Consider the following 23,482-nt stretch of genomic DNA (forward strand, 5'->3'; position numbering starts at 1 on the left):
TGAGTATAATTGCTAATTACTTGAAATCTAGAAGACACAAATATGTTGAAGATGATTAGATGATCACCTCTCTTGCATGTTTTTCATTAATTTCTGCTCTTTATATTTCTTTTTATATGCTATATTTTTTGGATTTAATTTACCACACTTTTTATAATCTCTTGGTGCTTAGAGCATTGATTTTTAGTTTTGTTTTTTCTAATACATACATTTTAATACATACATTTAAAGCCATAAAATTCTTTCTAAGCACATATTTAACTTTATTCTCCCAATTCTGATATTTCATGTTTTCATAACTCATAGTATCTTATAATTTCCATTATGACATCTGCTTGATACATGGATAGTTTTGAAGGGAAGGTCTTTCTTTCTTTTTTTTTTAAGTTTTTAAAAAAAATTCCAGTTAGTTGGCATACAGTGCAATGTTAGTTTCAGGTATACAGTATAGTGATTCAACACTTCCATACAACAACCTTTGCTAATCACAGCAAGTGTGCTCCTTAGCCTCTATCTATTTCACCCATATTCCCATCCACCTTCCGTCTGATAACCATCCATTTGTTACCTGTAGTTAAGAGTCTGTTTCTTGAGTTACCTCTCTCTCTTTTTTCCCCTTTGCTTGTTTTGTTTCTTAAATTCATATATGAAATCATATAGTATTCATATATGAAATCATATAGTATTCATCTTTCTCTGACTTATTTCACTAACCATTATACTCTCTAGCTCTATCCATGTCATTGGAAATGACAAGACTTCATTCATTTGTTGGATGAATAATATTCCTTTGTATGTATATAATCTATGTATTTAGAGATATAGACATAGATATAGATATAGAAGGGAAAATATGCCAGTCTTCTTTATTCATTCATCAGTTTAAGACACTTGGACTGTTTCCATAATTTGGCCATTGTAGATAATGCTGCTATAAATAAATAAATACAGGAGTGCATGAATTTCTTCAAATGAGTATTTCTGTAATTCTTTGGGTAAGTACCAAGTAGGTGCAATTGCTGGATCCTAGGGTAGTTCTATTTTTAACATTTTGAGGAACCTCCATTCTGTTTCCCAGACTGGCTCCACCAGTTTAAATGTTCACCAATGGTGAAAGAGGATTCCCCTTTTTCCACATCCTCAACAACACCTATTGTTTTTTGTTTTGTTGATTTTAGCCATTCAGACTACTGTGAGGTGATATCTCATTGTGGTTTTGATTTGTATTTCCCTGATGGTGAGCATCTTTTCATGTCTATTTTGGCCATCAGTATGTCTTCTTTGGAAAAATGTCTATTCATGCCTTCTGCCCATTTTTTAATTGGATGATTTGCTTTTGGTTGTTGAGTTTTATAAATTATTTATGTATTTTGGATACTAACCCTTTATCAGATATGTCATTTGCAAATATCTTCTCTTAAAGGGAAGTTTCTTAATATCCAAAAAACATACAATTTTTGTAGTTTTCTTTTTCTTTAAGAAACAAGGCGGAGGATCATAGGGGAAGGGGGTGGGGGATGGGGTAACTGGGCAATGGACATAGGGGTGGGTATGTATTCTATTAAGCTCTGGGTATTGTGTAAGACTGATGAATCACAGATGTGTACCCTTCAAACAAACATTATATATGTTATTTCAAAAAAAAAGAGCAATGGAAAAAAAATCTCACTGAATTTCACTGTGCAGAAACAATATGCTTTGTATAATCTTAAACTTCTGAAATACTTTCATTTATTTCATAGTCTAGCACTGATGAGATTTTATAAACACTATATTTATATATATATTGAAGTTATTGGATATAAATTTCTATGTATATCAGGCCAACATGGTTAATCATGATATTTGTATTTTTATATCAGTACTGGCTGCTTTGTCCATTTCTTCATTTATGGAATGAGGCATGTTAAGAACACTCAGTATGACTGGGGATGTGACTTTCCTTATAGTTCTATAATACTGTGTTTTTGTATTTCAAGACTGTTACATAGTGCACTTTATGTTCATGTTCAACTGGTCAGTTGAACATATGAAGTATCCTTTTTACCTTATAAGTCTACTATTTTTGGGGGGGGGGGTCTTTTATCAATATAATATTATCTTCCATTTGTTTGTGGTTTCTGTGGCTCATATTTTTTTTGCCTTTAACCTTTCTTACTTATCCTTATATTTTAGATGTTTTTTGTGCCTTTTAAAAAAATTTTTTTTAAGATTTGTATTTATTTGTTTGACAGAGAGATCACAAATAGGCAGAGGCAGAGGGGGAAACAGGCTCCCTGCTGAGCAGAAAGCCCTATGCGGGGCTCCATTCCGGGACCCTGAGAACATGACCTGAGCTGAAGGCAGAGGCTTAACCCACTGAGCCACGCAGGCACCCTGGGCCTTTTTTTTTTTTTTTTTTTTTTTTAATAAACAACATATACTTGGGCTTTTTTTTTCCCCCAGTGTGAAAAATTGTTTTTAAATTAGTACATTTATTCAATTTACATTAAATGTAATTTTCATATAAATGTGTTTAAATCTGCAGTGTTTCAAATTGATTTCTATATTAGATTCCTACCTATTTGGTTTTGGTTTTTTCTCTTCCTCCTTTCTTACCTTTTTATGTAACTGAGTATTGTTTATTATTCAGTATTCTGCCTACTGTTTGTTTGGTATTTATATACTTTTTCTGTTCTCTTAGTGATAACACTAGAGATTATAATTTTAATTTTTACTGATATAGGAAATTAGTACTTTTACCACTTTCTGGATAATGTAGGGACACTAGAACAACTCTCATCTCCATTTAATCACTTTTGTTTTATATATACTGCTCTCATTATTCATTGCTTTGCTCTTTTTCAGACTTCTTAAAATAGAATCTTAGATCATTGGTTTTAAACTTCTTGTTTAATGTCAGTTTATAAAGCTATAAATTCTTTCTCTAAACTGCTTGAGTTGTGTCTCACAAATTTTCTTATGTTGAGTTTTCATTATCATTAAGTTAAAGGTGTTTTCTCATATTCTTGTGATTTCTTCTTTAATTTATGGCTTATATAGAAGTATGATATTTAATTTTGGGTTTTTTTTTTCCAAGTAGCTTTTAGTATTAGTATTATTGCTATAGTTATTCCTCATTTTAATCACATTCCATTGTTGTCAGAGAACATAAGTTTATATAAGTTCTTTTATTTAGTTAGTTTTTATTTATTTATTTTTTTTTGAGAGAGTATGCTGTGAGCAGGGCAGCGGACAGCGGAGTGGCAGAGGAAGAGAGAGAATCTTAAGCAGACTCCATGCCCACTGCAGAGCATGACATGGGCTCAGTCTCATGACCTTGAGATCATGACCTGAGCCAAAATCAAGAGGTGGACACTTAACCACCTCAACCACCTAGGCACCCCTATATAAGGTCTTTTAAACTTATCAAGACTTGTTTTAGCATATGGTCTTAGTGACTGTTTCATACACACTTGAAAACAATGTATGCTCTATTGATGGGTACAGTATTTATTAATAACAAGTCAAGGTATTTGACAGTGTTCAAGATTTTTGTATAGTTATGCTTTTCTGTATAATTATTTTATGATTTCTTCAGAGATGAGTGTTAAGATCATCAAAAGTATGAATGTTTATATCTCCTTTTAGTTGTCAGTATTTGTTTTGTGTATTTTGAACCTCTGTTATTTGTTGCATATACATTTAGGATTATTACATTTTCTTGATAACTTAGCTTTTATTTTTTATTACAGAACATTCCTCTGACCTCTGATAATATCCCATCTCCTGAAGTCTCTTCACTGGTGTAATTTATCTACAGAAGCTTTCTTATAATTAATGTTTTCATGATATATCTTTTTCTATTCTTACGCTTTTCGTGTGTGTGTGTGTTTAAGATTTATTTATTTGAAAGAGAGAGAGAGCAAGAAGGAGCAGGAGGGACAGAGGGAGAGGGAGAGAGAATCCCAAACAGATTCCACGCTGAACATGGAGCCTGACACAGGGCTTAATCTCACAACCTGGAGATCACAACCTAAGCTGAAACCAAGAGTCAGACAACTAACTGTATCACTTGGACACCCCATTTCATCTGTGGTTTTATATAGTTTCTTAAGGATAGCTTATACTTGAATCTTACTTCCTTTAATCTGCTTTTTGTGCAATTTTTTCCTTTTTATCAAGCATTCAGACCATTTACACTTTATGAAATTATTGATACGGTTGAATTTTGATTGTTAGCTTTTATTTACCTGAAAATTTCATTTTGCCTTTATGTTTGAAAGATATTTTTGCCGGATATAAAATTGTTTCCGGGGTATTATCTGAGCAGTTTAAGATAATGTTTCATTGCCATCTGATTTGCATTTTTACTGACAGGAAGTCAGTTTTAATCATATTGTTTTGTGTGTGATGTGTTTTCTCTGACTACTTTTAAGGTATTCTCTTAATCATTGATTTTTATTTTGTTTAGGATGTGCTTTGTTGAGGTCTTCTTCGCTTTTCCTGCTTTGGGTTTATTTAGCTCTCTTGTTTGGTATTTTGCAAGAAATTTGGAAAGTTTTGGCAGTTATTCCTTCAAATTTTTTTTCTTTCCCCTCCTATTTTTCTGAGACTATGTTGTTTTTTTTTTTCAAATTAATATATAATGTATTATTTGCCCCAGGGGTACAGGTCTGTGAATCATCAGGCTTATACATTTCAAGCACTCACCATAGCACATACCCTCCCCAATGTCCATAACCCAGCTTCCCTATCCCTATCTCCCCACCTCCAGCAACCCTCAGTTTGTTTCATGAGATTAAGAATCTCTTATGGTTTGTCTTCCTCCTGATCCCATCTTGTTTCATTTTTTCCTTCCTTACCCCCCACAACCCCCATCCTGCCTCTCAAATTCCTCATATCAGAGAGATTATATGATAATTATCTTCCTCTGAGACTATGTTTATTCAAATGTTAGACCATATACTGTCTCACAGGCTATAGAAGTTCTGTTCATTGTTTTTAGACCTTTTTTTCCTCCTGTGTATTTCATGGAGGTTCCTATTATCCTGTTTTCATTTTCTCTTATCCTGTTAAGCCCATCTAGTCATACTTTTTTATTTCAGATACTGTTTTCAGCTCTAGAAATTCTATTTGATTCTCTTTTATATCATCCCATTTTCCTCCTAATTGTGCTCATAGTTTCCTTTAAATCTTTGCCAATATTTAATAAAAAGAAAATTTTATTCAAAAATGTTTAAAATTCTTTTCTAATTCCATTATCTTTATTACTTCTGGGTCTGTTTTTGTTGAAACTATTTTTGTCTTAGTTATGGATCATGCTTCCTACTTTCTTTGTACATGCAGTAATTTTTTATTAGATATGAATATTGAGAATGTTACATTATTGAGTATTTGGATTTTGGTGACTTTCAAGAAGATAGGACTTTGTTCTGGCATGCTTTTAGCTGACATATAGATTGTGACATACCAATCCTTTTAGAACGTTTTAAAGCTTTGTTATGACTGAGATAGATTAGCCTTTACTCTAGCACCAGTTTATCCCTACTCCTAAGGCATGGCTTTGTTTGGATTTCTACTGAATTTGCAGGGTATTTAATGAGTTTTCTCTATTTTGTGAATTGTTCAGTTATAACTCCTCATTAATTGTTCTCTCTGGGTTTTTCTTGCTGAGGTTTTAGAGTTCAAACTTACATATGCATAGTTTAGTATTCAGCAATCAGCTCTAGATATTCCCCTGCAGATTCATTGAGTTCTTTTTTTTCATTGCTCCTCTTTCTTGCAAATTTGCTCTCAAATTCTATTTCTGCTGGTTTTACTGAACTCTGATCAGTTTCCTCAGCTTAGAAATCACTACGATCTCTTGAATTTATTGTCTCTGTGCTATAGTCTAGAGTGTCTGTGAAACTATGGGGCAGTGATTGAACTCACTTCCTTTGTTTTCCACATTTCAGTGATTATGTTGTCCAGTCTCTGAAAACAGTTGTTTTATACATACCGGTTTTATGATAGGAAGAGGACTACCAAAGTACTAATTACTGCATTATGGCCTTAGCAAAAGTTCTCTCCAGGCATTTTTTCTTAGATTTTAGTTTTAAGCATATTTTTACCTCATAAAACATTTTTTTAGTATTTTATTCATTCATTATTTATTTTGATTTAAACCACATCTCTCTTTTCACATATTTTTCTTTATTACTGGTTTATAAAGGGTCAATTTTCTCAGTTTTCATTTGCCAGGTTTCCTTTTTAGTGAAGGGCAGTTTCTCTGTTTAAAGATTTAAGTTTGCCAAATATTTTCTTTCATCGCTTAGAAAATGTCCATTGTCTTTTGGCTTCCATTATTTTATTTTATTTTATTTTTTTACAAAGTCTGCTGTCAGTTTAGTTCGTAGTCCTTTTTAAGATTATCCTTTTTTTTTTTTTCTGTCTTTGCATTTAAGTTGGGGTTCTATTGTATCTTTGCTTTTCAGGAATTTTATTCTTTTTTTTTCATATTCCTACACATCTTTATTTCTCTTTCTTTATTATTTGGAGTGCTGCTTAAATCTATAGGTTAACTTCTTTAAATTGTTTTAGAAAATTCTTTGCCCTGTCTCTTCAAATACTGTTTCTGCCCATTCTCTCTCTTGATTCTCGGGAATTCCGATTATTCTTATGTTAGTACTTTTCACTGTATGTTCTGTGTCTTGTATGGGTTTTTCCCCAACCTTTTGCCTCTTTATGCTTCCAAATTGTATTTTCTTCTACACTTATAGTTCATTCTTTTTTGAGTTGTATATAATCAGTCATTAAATTGAATTTTTCTTTTCAGTTTAGAATTTCTCTTTCATTCTTACAGTTTTCATTTATTTGCCAAATTTTTCAATCTCTTATTTCTTTGAATTTATTATCCATGATCATCAGAAATTCCATGTCTGATATCTTTGTTATTTGAATTTCCTATGGGTCTTTTTTCTTATTTATTGAACATAGTCTTTTTTTCTTCATATGCTTAGTTCTTGTTTATTGTTACCAAACATTCTTTTTCATGAGTTTTTTTGAACAATTGATCCTTTTCCTGCTGGACTTTTTCTCAGACTAGTGGCTTTAAATGTGAAAGAATCTTAATTCCAAAAACTAAATACAGTTATTTTGAAATATCCACATGAGAATGTTTAGAAATAAAAAGTGAACTAATAGTCCATGCATTTCTTTATTAGTACAGAAGTAACAAGGTAATACAATTAAGTGTCATAGACAATTTCAAGTTATATTTCATTTTGTATAGTTATGTAGCATAAGATCACTTGATTCTTAGCCTGAAAAAGAACATTGACCATGGATCTTGGCTCATCTCTTCTCACATTTGAATCAAAAACAGTTTACAGATATGGAATACTGGAAAGCAAGTCAAATATCTGGGTTGAAAACTTGGGGAACATAACTTCACCAATTAAATATTTGATTTTATTCTAGATATAGATTTGCTCAGCAGCTAGCCAGGCAATGTCGCAGGCATGTCTGTAAACAGGAATGCTGTGATTGTGTGCTGTTTAATGACAGAATTAATGACTTTCATAATTTTCAGATACTAATGAGCATAAGCACTATTTCTAGATACTTGCCATAGCTGTAAAATGATCAGAAAATATCTGTAATTCATATTGGTGACATATCCCCATGTACTGCTACTATTACTTGTTTTTTTGTCTAACATTCAGCATTGAAGGAATTGCTAAGGAAATACCAAATTTTAGTTAGAGGTTAATGAGCATGAAGTTATCACTGTTTCCCTCCATTTAATTTCACAGATGCCCTCATTTCTTTCACAGACCATTTAGAAGTCTGTGGACCCGAGCTTAAGAATCCCTAATCTGAAATGATACCTTATTATTTAAGTACCTTAAACTTGTAGAAAGTTAAGTATTTTTGTCAATTAATTAAATAGCACATAATGATGTCTACATGGATTTTTAAAAGTACAAGTTTTAGGGGCACTAGGGTGGCTCATTCGGTTGAGCGTCCAACCCTTGATTTCGGCTCAGGGCATAATCTTAAGGTTGTGAGATCGAGCTCTGAGTCAGGCCCTGTGCTGACCATGGAGCCTACTTAAGATTCTCTCTCCCTCTCCATCTGCCCCTCCCCCATCCACTTTCCATCTCTCTCTTTTTTTTTTTTTTAAGATTTTATTTATTTATTTGACAGACAGAGATCACAAGTAGGCAGAGAGGCAGGCAGAGAGAAAGGAGAGAGGAGGAATCAGGCTCCCTGCTGAGCAGAGAGCCTGATGTGGGGCTCCATCCCAGGACCCTGGGATCATGACCTGAGCCAAAAGCAGAGGCTTTAACCCACTGAGCCACCCAGGCACCCCTCCATCTCTCTTTTTAAAAAAAAGGAGAAAAAGATTCCTTCTCTCTCTCTTTCTCTTTCCCCCTCCTCCCTTATTCCCTCCCAACCCTCTCTCTCTCCCTCTCTCTCTCTGTAAATAAATAAAAATTTTATAGTTTTATAGTAGGTGTGACTATTTTTTTTTAAGATTTTATTTTGACAGGGAGAGATCACAAGTAGGCAGAGCAGCAGGCAGAGAGAGGGGGGAAGCAGACTTCTCAATGAGCAGAGAGCCCAATGCGGGGCTCGATCCCAGTACCCTGAGATCATGACCTGAGCTGAAGGCAGAGGCTTAACCCACTGAGCCACCCAGTGCCCTGTGTGACTGTTTTTAAAGGAATAGAATAGTTCTTTCAAATGTCAGAATTAAGCATAATCATTTCTTAATTACAGTTTTGGAAAGACATTGTTGATGATAATGAAGTACGTGACCTCATTTCTGACAGAAACAAGTCTCATGGTAAGACAGTAAGAAAAATTTTAAATAACTTTGAACTATCAATAATAATAAATGAAATATCAATTTAAGTAAAATATATGTGTTCTATTATAGAAGGTACATCAGGAGAATGGATTTGGGAATCTTTATTTCATCCACCTCGAAAGCTGGGCATTAATGATATTGAAGGACAACGGGTACTTCAGATTGCAGTGATTTTGCGAAATCTTTCCTTTGAAGAGGGCAATGTTAAGCTCTTGGCAGCTAATCGTACCTGTCTTCGTTTCCTATTACTTTCTGCACATAGTCATTTTATTTCTCTAAGGCAATTAGGCCTTGACACGTTAGGAAATATTGCAGCTGAGGTAAGCATGTGATAGTAACTTAAAACAGTTTTGATAGTTAGCAATGATATTTACTTTAAATTTTTAGTATGTAGCATTATTGTATTGCTATACTTAGAGAATATGAAAGGCTTACATATAGTTTTGCCTAACTATGGTATCACACACATTTTCGGAAAAAATATTTGAAATGATGCTCCAGATTTAGTGATGGCTATTCCCACAGTAAATTTTTAAAAACTTGGGCAACACTGCTAAAAAAACATTAAAAAAACATTAATTTTTATTAAATTTGAAATATACAGCATTGAAGAGGGCTACCTTAATAGTGTCCTTTCCATTTTCCAGCTTCTGTTGGACCCTGTCGATTTCAAGACTACTCATTTGATGTTTCATACTGTTACAAAATGCCTAATGTCAAGGGATAGGTTTTTAAAGATGAGGGGTAAGTACTTACTTAATTTTCTCATTGTATAATATGCACAGACTTTTTATCATCTATTAAAAAAATAAATATGTGTTTGTGTGTGTACGCTTTTCAGGCATGGAAATTTTGGGAAATCTTTGCAAAGCAGAAGATAATGGTGTTTTGATTTGTGAATATGTCGATCAGGACTCATACAGAGAGATCATTTGTCATCTCACTTTACCTGATGTGCTGCTCGTGATCTCAACACTCGAGGTGCTATATATGCTCACAGAAATGGGAGATGTTGCTTGCACAAAAATTGCAAAAGTAGAAAAGAGCATAGGTAAGATTAACATTTATTTTCTTTATTGAGGAAAAAATATTTAATGGGGTGCTATATTAAATCACAATTGGTATTTGGGGTTTACTATTTATTTTGAGGAGTCATTACCCTTTCAGACACACACGTTTGTGTTATTCATTCCACCTGTTTTAGATTAGCAAGAAACTTCTGTCATATAGGGACCAGGATGTTTGTGGCTATCAATAACTCCTCTTCCTTTCTTTATTTCTGTTACTACTTATCAAATCCAACCAAACAACCAACAAAATTGCTGTAACTCTGAGGAGCAAGTCTTTCTGTTTCAAATGGTCAGCTGCTACTATTAAGCAAATGAAGCTGAGTGAAAAAGTTTCCTTGTTATTCCTAGAAGTTGCTGGTAATGATATTATTCTTAAAATGAATCAACTTACCACCTCTTTAGTGGGTTGTCAGTTTTAAACACAATTATGAAAGTATGTTAACATTTACTCATTGATTAGAATGATTTCTATCTTGGGTACAAATACTAAAACCAGAGTAAACAGAGATTTAGCTTGAAATTATTAATGAGAAATTAAGATGTCACTTTCCATATCAACGGTTCCTAAATCTGGCTACACATCGGAATCAGTTGGGAAACTTTTCAAAAATAAAGATACCTAATCCCCATCGCAGAGCTACTAAATCAGTCTTCAGAGGTTGAGCCTAAAAATCTTTTTCAAAGATCCACAGATAATTCTGATGTACAGTGATTCAGGGACTGCCATCTGAGAAGCAGTTATTCTGTATAGCATATGTTTTTCAGCAATGTCATTGTTTGATAATATTACTAATAACTATTGGTTTTTAATTTATTTTAGACATGTTAGTGTGTCTGGTTTCTATGGATATTCAGATGTTTGGTCCTGATGCACTAGCTGCAGTAAAACTCGTCGAACATCCAAGTTCCAGTCATCAAGTTTTATCTGAAATTAGGCCACAAGCTGTAGAACAAGTCCAAACCCAGACTCATGTAGCATCTGCCCCAGGTTAGTGTTTTTACATAATGTTTTTCATTATGAATACTGGTATGTAAGATTTAATACTAAAGATAAATGTAAATGTGCAGTACAGGGAACTGATACTATAATAGTGGAATAGGCTAAAGCAGAACTTGAATATGAGCTTTAATTTCTTAGATATTCTACATTCCAGGACCAGTAGGACCAAAGTAAGCACAGAGGAAGAATAGAATAATAGATTTTAAAGAAATTTTTTTTTCAAGGAGTGTGAGGGATTAGATATTTACAATTGTGAGAGCAATATGAAGTGCCCTGATGAACTTATTATTTGCAATTTTGGTCACTGGAAATTGATATGCCAAGAATAAGTTAATCATATATAACCTTATAATTCTCCCAGCTGGTCATCCAAGTACATAACTATAATACCTCCTAATACTTGAACCAAAAACCACAGAATCAGAGCCTTGAATCAGACACACATGTCTGGGTACCTGCACTTGTGGACCCTTCTTAAGGTCCCTTGGGTCAATTCTGTTTAACTCAAATGTCTTTCATTAGAATTTATAGCTATCTAATAATGAGCATTCTCTTCAGTCCTTGGACTTCTTTCTCCTGGCTTGTTATAAGTCGTCATTTTTATATTTTAGCACTCTCAGCCTTTTTGGGTGTGCTTTCTCTACCTTCATTTGTCTTAACAAAACAATCCATTTTTCACCTCAAGTGCTCTTTTCCACCTCCCACCATTCCCAAGACATTTCTCTTTCCCTGTATTTTTTAATGGAGGATACTCTTTTAATAGAGGATATTCTTCTCAGTTGATCTTATTACCTCTCACTTGCAATTAATATGGAAGCCATGTGGCATGTTTTTCTTCAACTTCTTAACCCTTCACTTATAAACTTATTAGCATCTGAACTCATTTTCCTTCAATATCCACTTGTCTTCAGAGATGTCAGCTTCTGAATATGTGCTCTAAATATCAGTCTCTTCATTCCTGTATCTCAAGCCTCTTTTTCTTTACCTGCTTCTTCCCTTCAGCCTAGAAATACATTTAGATCATCAACCTCCCTCACTATACTTAATTCAAAAATCTCATTATTTTTTACCTTTAACTACTGTGTCCATTTGATCCCCAAATCTTGTTGAGTCTTCCTAAATACCCTGGCTTCTTCAGTTGCCAGTGCCGTGCCTCAGTTCAGACTTCCATCACATCTCCCAGCTACTTTTTCTCCTGTCATTTAATCATGATCTCAGTCTCTCCTCTAACTCACAGGATCACAATTATATACTCTATTCACATGAAAGGTATGTAATATGTATCACATATTTTATTGATTTCCACTATGTCCTTCTGAAGTGTATGGTAGAGTTGTATCATATGGGTATTTCACTTCCTTGGTGTCAACTAACAGGATTGGACAAACAATGAAGCATGAAAAAGATAGGTAATTTTGACTACCCTACTCTGTAACTTTAACCCACAGGTAATAACATACTGGCGAGTCAGTGGTCAAACAATAATGTTTTCTCAGCCTTGACAAAGAAATGAAACAGTTCTTTTTACCAGTTAAGTGGATAGTAGGGGTATATTTCTATACTCAGAGAAGAAATTAAAGATTAAATTAATTGAGGGCTGTAGAGAAACTCTGTTCAACCAAGAGTTAGAGGAATTAATAAATTGTCAGTGATACACTGAAATAAAATGGGCCATTTGAAGAATATTTAAGGGTAATTTTGATGGAAACTACTGATTTTGTCTCCTCACTGACCAGTGACCTCAACAAATAAACCCATCCCCTCAAATAAGATTTGGCCCTCGTTTGACAAATGAACAAAATTAAACGTTTAAAGTTTGTGACTTGTATGTGCATATATATATATATATATATATATACACACACACACATATATATATATAGTAATTCATTGATAGAGGTGGGAATAAGCCTCTAAGGACCTAAAAATTCACTTTTGAACCAGTGAGCATTTTATTACTTGCTCATCATGAATGATAACTTTTAATTGTTCTATTAGTTATCATTTATAGTTTGTCCCCCACCCCCATCATTTGTTTAATACTGTTTTCTTATGGAATGGTTGTCTTCAGAAGTTTTGCTCACTTCCTATCACGATGAAAACTTAAGTAACCTTTCACCTGCTTTTAGTTTGACATCTAAATTTCTTCATTATAATTTGAATAGTTGTAAGTAAGATTTTTTATGTATATTAAATTGACATTTTAAAATAAAAAGTACTTTTTGTATCCAGTGGAATCTTAATATTTGCCGTCATCCATTTTAAATACACAGACACTAATTTTATGGTACCTTCTTTCTCCTTGAACTCATATCCACCACTCTATCTGTACTTATCACCTATAAATGTAGACATTTTAATTTAACTTTTTCAGTTTCGTGTTACTCTATAAAGTTTTAAGTATTTAAAATTTTATCATTGTAAGTTTTAGAAATAAGCAATACATGAAACAACAGTACATGACGAAGTAGCTATTGGAAGTTCATCTCTTAATGAGGTGGTTCTCTGGAAAGTGTTACTCCAGTGTATCCCAAAATGAATGTTTTTTTATTGCTAGAGTGAAACTGGGTTCAACATCAATTCTACCTCCATTTTTCCTTTTTATAGATTTAATTTGAAAATCTAGTTTACATCAATAAATAGCTAAGGATAGAATTTATAGTTCTTTGAACTTCAGAATTATCCAAAATTCTTAAAATTATATTTAATGATCTGTCAACTTGAGTTCTTTGATGTGTTGAAATCAAAGAATTAACGTATGACTCATAAAAGAATATGTTGCCCGGTCATTACATTTACTTTTAAGTTTTATTGGAAATATGTAAAAAAGATACTAATTAGATATGACTGTAAAATATACCTGCTGACTTTTGCTTAGATGCACCATGTTTAACCTGATATAGTTAAGAAATATTAACACAGCAGTTCTCAAACTTAAGTGTGCCTCAGAATTGGCTGGTGGGCTCACACACTGATTTCTAGGCTCCATACCCTGAATTTCTGGACCAGAGAATTTTAATTTCTAAACAAGTTCCCATGAGATGCTGATGCTGCAGGTCAGGGGACTATACTTTGAGGACCACTCGATTAGAAAAATTGAAATATTCAAGACCAGTACAGTTTTTGAAAAGGTACTTTAATCATGTGCTTTGAGTACTTTTTTGTAAAAACCTTAGAACTGCAGATTTCTCCCATTCAGCTACAGAAAATGTCTCCCATATAACCTAACTGGTAAAGTTAGTCTTCATTATCAAAAGTATTTTGCTTTAATCAGTCTCACTTTTCATTACTTAAAAAAGGTCCAACTTTATTTTTCATTCCAAGAAAGTATGGTTAATAGGTGTTCCCATGATACCTTCCTTACTTCACAATTCTAAGACAGTTAAACGAGTCATGATCATGTCATCTGAATGAAATAAGATGCCACCACCTTCAGTATTTCTTAAAAAAATTTTCTGTGCCTTACTTATACAAGATTCTGACTCAAAAGTAACACCTTCTTTTGACAGTAGATAGAAAATAGAGGAGCAAAGGACATTAAGCAAAAATTGTCATCACTTTATATCTGAATTCAGAATATACCAAAGGGCCAGAATACTCCTTTTCTCATGCCCAACATTGCCCTTAACTATAATATATAAAACATCATAAAATATAGATAGGAACCCCTACCATAATACCTTGGTTAAACGAAGTTTTGTGGATTCTAATGATTCTAATTCTACCTTTGGTGTCCTAGAGGTTTTTACCTCTCGCCATCATCATCATTGTCATCGTCATCATCATCATCATCATCATCATCATCATCATGCTGACAGTTATATAGTGGTAACTATGTGCCAGGCATTGTTTTAAGTGGCTTATATGTAAACTCCTCTAATCCTCATAATGACCTAGGAGGTCAGTGTACTTATTTTCCCCATTTTATAGACAGGTTAATTAACTTGCCCATGGTTACACAGCTAGTAAGTGCTGGACCTCTATCTAGAACCAGCCATTCCTACTTGAGAGCCATGCATTTAACCATACCTGCGTTGCTATAAAGGATGGATGAAAGTTAAGACTTTCTGTTCCAAAATGGGAGAAGAGCAGTTTTAGAAAGGAGTATATACAGAAGTTGAGCCATCTGGGAAGTGATTCCTTTAAAGATTTTTGTTTATTTATTTTGAGAGAGAGAGAGTTGGGGGAACAGAGGCAGAGGGAGAGAGAGAATCTCAAGCAAACTCCCTGCCGAGTGCTGAGCCTGTCTCAGGACTCAGTCTCAGGGCTCATCCCACAATCCCATGACCCCGAAATCATGACCTGATCCAGAATCAAAATTCAGATACTCAACCGACTGAGCCACCCAGGTGCCCCTGGAAATTGATTCCTTTTAAAGTATAAGTACCTTTGAATCACTTGGAATGAATCTTTAGGTGTCTTTCCCAAGGGCAGTGCTTCTCAGTTTGTAGCCACTTATATAGTAATTCTGTGTTTCCAGTTTATCGTCTTAATTTAATTGTGGCTCCTTTATTCTTCTTTATACATTATTCATAAAATTTTTATAATTTCAACATAATTACTGATATTTCACTCAACTGGTCATTAATTGATTCAGGAGATTTCAGTCCGAATAGATTCTCTCATAGTACAATTGATGAAGAAAAACAAGGAAGATTTCCAAGTGGGTTAAGGCCCTGCTCGGATATTTTCTGTAATGGCGTTACCAAGTTAGGAGAAGAAAAGATAAGCTGGGGTTGCACCAGGAAAATAGTTTTGATTGTAATTATTTTGTTCTGTTAGGAAATAACATGTCTTAGTATGTATGTATCTGAAATATGACAGACCTGGATTCAAATCCAGTACCCGGCTGTATACAGCTCTGCCATTTCCATCATGTGTTCCTTTGTAAAGTTAATCTCTGAGCTTTATTTTTTTCATTAGCAAAATGGGGATAATTAAATTTAGGCCTATAAATAAGATTAAAACAAAGAATATTTTATAAATGTAAATAGCTTAATACAACGTAAATGTTCAATAAGTGACTGCTATTAGCTTTTATCCCAGTGAAAGCTTGGGGTTTCATCAAACATTAGTCGGGATGGCTTTTGATCATTCACAGATTTGACTGTGCTGTGGAGCTCCTTGGGTTCTAGTAATTTTAGAAATACACTTGTTCTGTTTGAGGATTCTGAGCTTTGCTAAAATGTTATTTGAAAAATAGTGGGTACATTTTATAAGTTTAAAAACTATAAAATAATGCTGATGAAGCAGTATAATTTTTAATTTTAAAAATATGTAAGATTCAGGGGCGCCTGGGTGGCTCAGTGGGTTAAGCCGCTGCCTTCGGCTCAGGTCATGATCTCAGGGTCCTGGGATCGAGTCCCGCATCGGGTTCTCTGCTCCGCGGGGAGCCTGCTTCCTCCTCTCTCTCTCTCTGCCTGCCTCTCTGCCTACTTGTGATCTCTCTGTGTCAAATGAATAAATAAAATCTTTAAAAAAAAATGTAAGATTCATATTTAAATCATCATAATATGGCTAAGTATATTATCATATTTTTATGTTTTTATTAGTTCTTTTATATATAGCAGAAGAAAACATTTATTTTTCTACAGATTTGATCCACTTGTTAGAAAATAATAGATGATCTAACTTATTCATCGGACTTGAATTGTTTTAAAATATATCATAAGTAAAATCTCAGAAATTGGTATATGTTTTAAGATTAATAACTAGTACATTTTTACCCAGTCATCTTGCCTCTCTCAGGACAAAAGGTGTACTGGAAAACTATTATTACAACAGATTTTTTTTCCCCCAGAAAAATAATCTTATGAAAATTCTTTCTTGAATGTAGGACTTTAAATTAGTTCATACTTTTTGTTCACCTTTTCCCAGAAGTGTTATATATGCCACTTGCAGAGTTAATATTAATCTTTTAAATTCAGAAGTGAAGTGATTATTTCTGATACTGTCTTCTTCTATAACTAAACTGATTCTTATTTACTGATGCGTTGCGCTGTGTGACCTTGGGCTGGTTATTTTAATCACTTTGAGTCTCAGTTTCCTTATGTGTACCCATCTCACAGAAGAATTAATATAAATAAAGCATTTAACTCAGTATCTGACCCATGGGAAAAAGAGTTTATATTAGCTGTATAATCCATATTATTGTTAGTACTTGAATGATAGTAAAGAGTTTATATAAAGCTTCAAAGACAGTGCCTGGTATGATATGTGCTCCATTTTAAGTTTCTTTCCCAAATTTGTGTATTTTCATTATGTTTATACCCCTTTTTGAAAGGTAGTCTTTGTGAATATTAATTGTTTCAGTGTCCATGAACTAAAATGGCATATAGTGACTAAGTGTGTACAAATGATGTAGCTAATGTATTTTTTTCTTTAGCTTCCAGAGCAGTTGTAGCACAGCATGTTGCTCCACCTCCAGGAATAGTGGAAATAGATAGTGAGAAGTTTGCTTGTCAGTGGTAAGTGGTTTATTTCTATTAAGGCTTTATCCTTGGGAAGAACAAAGCAAAAGAGAAAAGGAAATGTATTTCAACAGTCATCCAGAATGTTTTATTCTGTATTTCTTTTTAGTAAGAGTAGAATATCATTTATACAGAGAATGGACAATGTAAAATCATTTCCCCTGCATTTTAGAATAATTTAAAAGAAAAATATGTTCATCAGAATCTCCAGAATTAAATTACACCATTTAACTTCTTTTCAGAGTAAAATTTGTGTTAAAACGTTATCTTTGACTTTGTAGAAAATAGAATTTGTCAGATTACAGGATTTTTATTTCTTAAATTAATATTTTATTAAAACTGAACTGGACTGTCTTTAAAAAAATAAAACAGATTTTGTTGTTAAATGTCTCTTCTTTTTCATCACAAGCAATACTTCTTGTTCATTGATAGTTAATTTTTCTTTTTTCAGAGTAATAGGGGGAAATGAGTTAAATGATACAACAGCTAGTGAGTTTACATGGAAATAAGCAACTTGAAAAATATTTTATTGAGAAGACTGACTAGTCACATATCAGCCACTTCCTGAAAAAATAAACCATAGACTTGGTTAGATTTCATTTTCTCATGGATGGTAGCTTCCACAGAGTTATGAATTCCAATTTAAATTCTTTAGAAGATTAATAGATTGAATAGAAAAGATCACTTTCTGATGATGTATTACTTTAAAAATTTTCTTTCTCTGATCCCTTTTCTCCCATTCTCTAACATGATTTGTCTCCCATTCCATGTTCCTGTCATTCTGTGTTCCATATTTTTGGTACTTTCATGTCTTTGTTCCTGTGGCAGTTTTCTCTAGACTTTTCCACTTCACTTAAAATCAGGTGTATGGTTTTAAATATCTCTAATTATTTTCTTTTTCCTCACCTTATATATTTTTATACCTTATACTTAATGAATCACTTCCAGTAATACTTGGAAATGTCTATCTTCTACATTAAAACCAAAAAAAGTTTTTGTATCTAAGCCTTTTGAAAACTCAGTACTCAAAGAATTATGAAAGTTGGAAAAAGTATGTACCACATGCACAGTAAAATGTGTGTGTGTGTCTTAGGTATGGATTTAGTCTTCTAAAGCCCATTTGTACATTTCTGCTAGTTCTAGTGAGGAGGGAGAGAATCATTTTAAAATTAAATAATCATAAGTATTATTTGATTCAGTTTATATAAACAGCTATAAGTTGGCCTGTTACATGTATAGTAAGTCCTAGAAAAGAATCCTATGATGATATTCGGCCTCCAGTCCTAACTGATATAGATGGAAGTCACTGTATGAAAAAGACAAACTGAAGTTTGAATTAATTTGTACTGCATTATGAATAGAAATTTCTGAAATGGGGGAATGAAAGTGTGAGGTGTGGGAGAAGTATGATTGTCTTAAAGAGTAGTTGAAAGCTTAGGTAAGTTTTTTTTCTTAAGGGATTTGCTCGAAGAGACAACAAAAGTTTAATTTTAGTTCAGTTTTTCTTCCATTTTCCACGTCTCCAATGGAAATAGCTCATCATTGGGAATTTCTATTATATTTTAATTATTGCAAGACAGGAAATTTAGTAGATATTGATTGAATGAAACTTAATTGTTGTAGAATATTTGTTGCCAACAGACCAACCCAGTTCTCACTGGGGTGTGAATATAGTTTTTATATTTGTTGTTAATGATTTTTTTAATACTAAAATAAATGTGATTAAGTGGTCAATCTCCTTTTGTTTAGTTTCATCAGTCTAAAACCTAGCATGCATTTTCGCTAATAACATGATAGTGACATTTGATAAACAGGCATAAATATTATTTTATAATACATTGCCTTCAAATGGTTTTACTATATTTAGTATGAACTCTCCTATAATATACTGCATAATGCCATTTATTTTTCTTTTTTTTAGGCTAAATGCTCATTTTGAAGTAAATCCAGATTGTTCTGTCTCTCGAGCAGAAATGTATTCTGAGTACCTCTCAACATGCAGTAAATTAGCTCGTGGTGGAATCCTAACTTCAACTGGATTTTATAAATGTCTTAGGTAGGATGCATAGTAGTTAACTTTAAACAAAGTTAATCCATATCATGAACATCTCTTGCTCTTTAGAGAAAATACCAACCATTTGTCTAATTTGAAATGTTTCTGCTACTTGAAGTTTCATCTTGGCTAGGTTGTTGTGAGATAGAAATTCAAATACAAGGGGATTTTGGAAATCAAACCTGGTATTTGTGTTTGAACAGTATGAGGCTTATCAAAGAAAGAGAAGGGAGAAACTTTTTTCTACCCACTTTATTGTGTTAAAGACATGACTTTTGTCCTTTTAAATCTTGAATAATAGTCTGTAACTAATACTCTTCAAATATCGAGGCTTTTGGTATTATGCAAAGTTCATAAAATAGACACTACCTAGATGCAGCTTTTTTGTTAATTATCTAGGGTATAAACTTTTTAAAAACCTAACAATGTTAATATATAATGATTTTTAAAATTGGAGAACTGGTGTTTTATATTTTTTCCTTGCTTCCCACCTTTGCAGAATAGAACTGTATGAATCATACTGGTTCGTACATTTGTAGTAGTAAATATACTACTGCTGTTCATGTAAACATTGTTAGAAGTCTGTTTTTTGCTTGTGTGCTAGTTAAGAAAACTAAGTATGTGTGTACTTTACAGAACGGTCTTTCCAAACCATACAGTGAAGAGAGTGGAGGATTCCAGTAGCAACGGGCAGGCACATATTCATGTCGTGGGAGTAAAACGGAGGGCTATACCACTTCCCATTCAGATGTACTATCAGCAGCAACCAGTTTCTACTCCTGTTGTTCGTGTTGATTCTGTTCCTGATGTATCTCCAAGTCCTTCACCTGCAGGTATTAATTTTTGAGTTTTAAATATATCTAATTTAACAAAAAAGCAAAATGAAACTGTATATTTTATAAATTTAAAATGTATAATTTTCCTTTATGTTTCCAGTAGCATATTTTGCTTATTCTGTTACTTTTACCGTATTTAATATGATGCAAAGTTGTTAGATGTTAATTTCTTAAAGTAATTTTTTCTTGTATTAACTAATACAATGCCTATATGCAGTTTTCAGTCATTTCATTATGAATTTTGACTTTTTCCCTCCTTTTTTCAGGAATTCCTCATGGACCACAAACTGTAGGAAACCATTTTCAGAGGTCTTCTGTTACCAGCCAGTCTTCAAATTTGACTGCAACACAAATGTCTTTTCCAGTACAAGGTGTTCATACTGTGGCACAGACTGTTTCAAGAATTCCACCAAATCCTGCAGTTCATACCCACCAGCAACAAAATGCTCCAGTGACTGTCATTCAGAACAAAGCTCCAGTTCCTTGTGAGGTCGTTAAGGCTACAGTAATCCAGAATTCTATATCCCAGACAGCAGTTCCTGTTAGCATTGCTGTGGGAGGAGGAGCTGCTCAGAGTTCTGTGGTTCAGAATCACAGTACAGGGCCACAGCCTGTTACAGTTGTAAATTCCCAGACATTGCTTCATCATCCATCCGTAATTCCACAACAGTCTCCATTACACACAGTGGTACCAGGACAGATACCTTCTGGCACTCCCGTGACAGTAATTCAGCAAGCTGTCCCACAGAGTCATATATTTGGCAGAGTACAGAACATACCAGCATGTACTTCTACAGTTTCACAGGGTCAACAGTTAATCACCACATCACCCCAGCCTGTGCAAACTTCATCTCAACAGACATCTGCTGGTAGCCAGCCGCAAGACACTGTTATCATAGCACCTTCACAGTATGTGACAACTTCCGCATCCAATATTGTCTCAGCAACTTCAGTACAGAATTTTCAGGTAGCTACAGGACAAATGGTTACCATTGCGGGTGTCCCAAGTCCACAACCCTCAAGGGTAGGGTTTCAGAACATTGCACCAAAACCTCTCCCTTCTCAGCAAGTTTCATCAACGGTGGTACAACAGCCCATTCAACAACCACAGCAGCCAGCCCAACAAAGTGTAGTGATTGTAAGCCAGCCAGCTCAACAAGGTCAGACTTATGCACCAGCCATTCACCAAATTGTTCTTGCTAATCCAGGAGCTCTTCCAGCTGGTCAGACAGTTCAGCTAACTGGGCAACCAAACATAACTCCATCTTCCTCACCATCACCTGTCCCAGCTACTAATAACCAAGTCCCTACTGCCATGCCATCTTCTTCCACCCCTCAATCACAGGGACCACCTCCTACTGTCAGTCAGATGCTATCTGTGAAAAGGCAGCAACAGCAGCAGCATTCACCAGCACCCTCACCACAACAGGTACAAGTACAGGTTCAGCAGCCCCAACAAGTACAGATGCAAGTTCAACCACAGCAGGCAAATGCGGGCGTTGGTCAGCCTGCTTCTGGTGAATCAAGTCTGATAAAACAGCTGCTGCTTCCAAAGCGTGGTCCTTCGACGCCGGGTGGTAAGCTAATTCTCCCAGCGCCACAGATTCCTCCCCCTAATAATGCAAGAGCTCCTAGCCCTCAGGTGGTATACCAGGTGGCCAATAACCAAGCAGCAGGTTTTGGAGTGCAGGGGCAATCTTCAGCTCAGCAGCTATTGGTTGGGCAGCAAAACGTTCAGTTGGTCCAAAGTGCAATGCCACCCACAGGGGGAGTGCAAACTGTGCCCATCTCGAACTTACAAATATTGCCAGGCCCACTGATTTCGAACAGCCCAGCAACCATTTTCCAAGGGACTTCTGGCAACCAGGTAACCATAACAGTTGTGCCAAATACAAGTTTTGCAACTGCAACTGTGAGTCAGGGAAATGCAACTCAGCTCATTGCTCCAGCAGGAATTACCATGAGTGGGACGCAAACAGGAGTTGGACTTCAGGTGCAAACACTTCCAGCCACTCAGACATCTCCAGCTGGACAATCATCCTGTACTACTGCTACTCCCCCATTCAAAGGTGATAAGATCATTTGCCAAAAGGAGGAGGAAGCAAAAGAAGCAACAGGTTTACATGTTCATGAACGTAAAATTGAAGTCATGGAGAACCCGTCCTGCCGACGAGGAACCACGAACACCAGCAATGGGGATACAAAGGAAAATGAAATGCAGGTGGGAAGTCTTTTAAATGGGAGAAAGTACAGTGACTCAAGTCTACCTCCTTCAAACTCAGGGAAAATTCAAAGTGAGGCTAATCAGTGCTCACTAATCAGTAATGGGCCATCATTAGAATTAGGTGAGAATGGAACATCTGGAAAACAGAACTCAGAACAAATGGATATGCCGGATATCAAAAGTGATTTGAAAAAACCTCTAGTTAATGGAATCTGTGATTTTGATAAGGGAGATGGTTCTCATTTAAGCAAAAACATTCCAAATCACAAAACTTCCAATCATGTAGGAAATGGTGAGATATCTCCAGTGGAACCACAAGGGACTTTAGATGCCACTCAGCAAGATACTGCCAAAGGTGATCAACTAGAAAGAATTTCAAATGGACCTATATTAACTTTGGGTGGTTCACCATCTGTGAGCAGTATACAGGAGGCTCCAAATGTGGCAACACAGCAGTTTAGTGGTACTGACTTGCCTAATGGACCTCTAGCTTCAAGTTTGAATTCAGATGTGCCTCAGCAACGCCCAAGTGTAGTTGTCTCACCGCATTCTACAACCTCTGTTATACAGGGGCATCAAATCATAGCAGTTCCCCACTCAGGATCAAGAGTGTCCCATTCTCCTGCCCTATCATCTGACGTTCGGTCTACAAATGGCACAGCAGAATGCAAAACTGTAAAGCGGCCGGCAGAGGATACTGATAGGGAAACAGTCGCAGGAATTCCAAATAAAGTAGGAGTTAGAATTGTTACAATCAGTGACCCCAACAATGCTGGCTGCAGTGCAACAATGGTTGCTGTGCCGGCGGGAGCAGATCCAAGCACTGTAGCTAAAGTAGCAATAGAAAGTGCTGTTCAGCAAAAGCAGCAGCACCCGCCGCCATACGTACAGAATGTGGTCCCACAGGTAAGTCACCCTGCTCTCAACGTTTCTCTTAAAGAGTTCTCACTTGTAAATAGGATTGTAGGGGACTGTCCACTGTTGTTCGACACC

General features: G+C 34.9%; 1 protein-coding gene across 1 annotated transcript in view; it reads left to right on the top strand.

Moving 5' to 3' along the window:
• The window catches only part of ARID2 (AT-rich interaction domain 2), a 164,814-nt gene that overhangs the window by 94,662 nt on the left and 46,670 nt on the right, over positions 1 to 23,482 (top strand). The window contains exons 7-15 of the mRNA XM_032347964.1: positions 8,746 to 8,812; positions 8,906 to 9,156; positions 9,484 to 9,580; positions 9,678 to 9,887; positions 10,727 to 10,894; positions 17,292 to 17,373; positions 19,298 to 19,432; positions 20,066 to 20,262; positions 20,532 to 23,395. Of these exons, the coding sequence (XP_032203855.1) occupies positions 8,746 to 8,812; positions 8,906 to 9,156; positions 9,484 to 9,580; positions 9,678 to 9,887; positions 10,727 to 10,894; positions 17,292 to 17,373; positions 19,298 to 19,432; positions 20,066 to 20,262; positions 20,532 to 23,395 (4,071 nt within the window). The remainder of the gene's footprint in view (positions 1 to 8,745; positions 8,813 to 8,905; positions 9,157 to 9,483; positions 9,581 to 9,677; positions 9,888 to 10,726; positions 10,895 to 17,291; positions 17,374 to 19,297; positions 19,433 to 20,065; positions 20,263 to 20,531; positions 23,396 to 23,482) is intronic.

The sequence above is a fragment of the Mustela erminea genome, chromosome 6, assembly GCF_009829155.1.
Source record: "Mustela erminea isolate mMusErm1 chromosome 6, mMusErm1.Pri, whole genome shotgun sequence".
Taxonomy (NCBI): domain Eukaryota; kingdom Metazoa; phylum Chordata; class Mammalia; order Carnivora; family Mustelidae; genus Mustela; species Mustela erminea.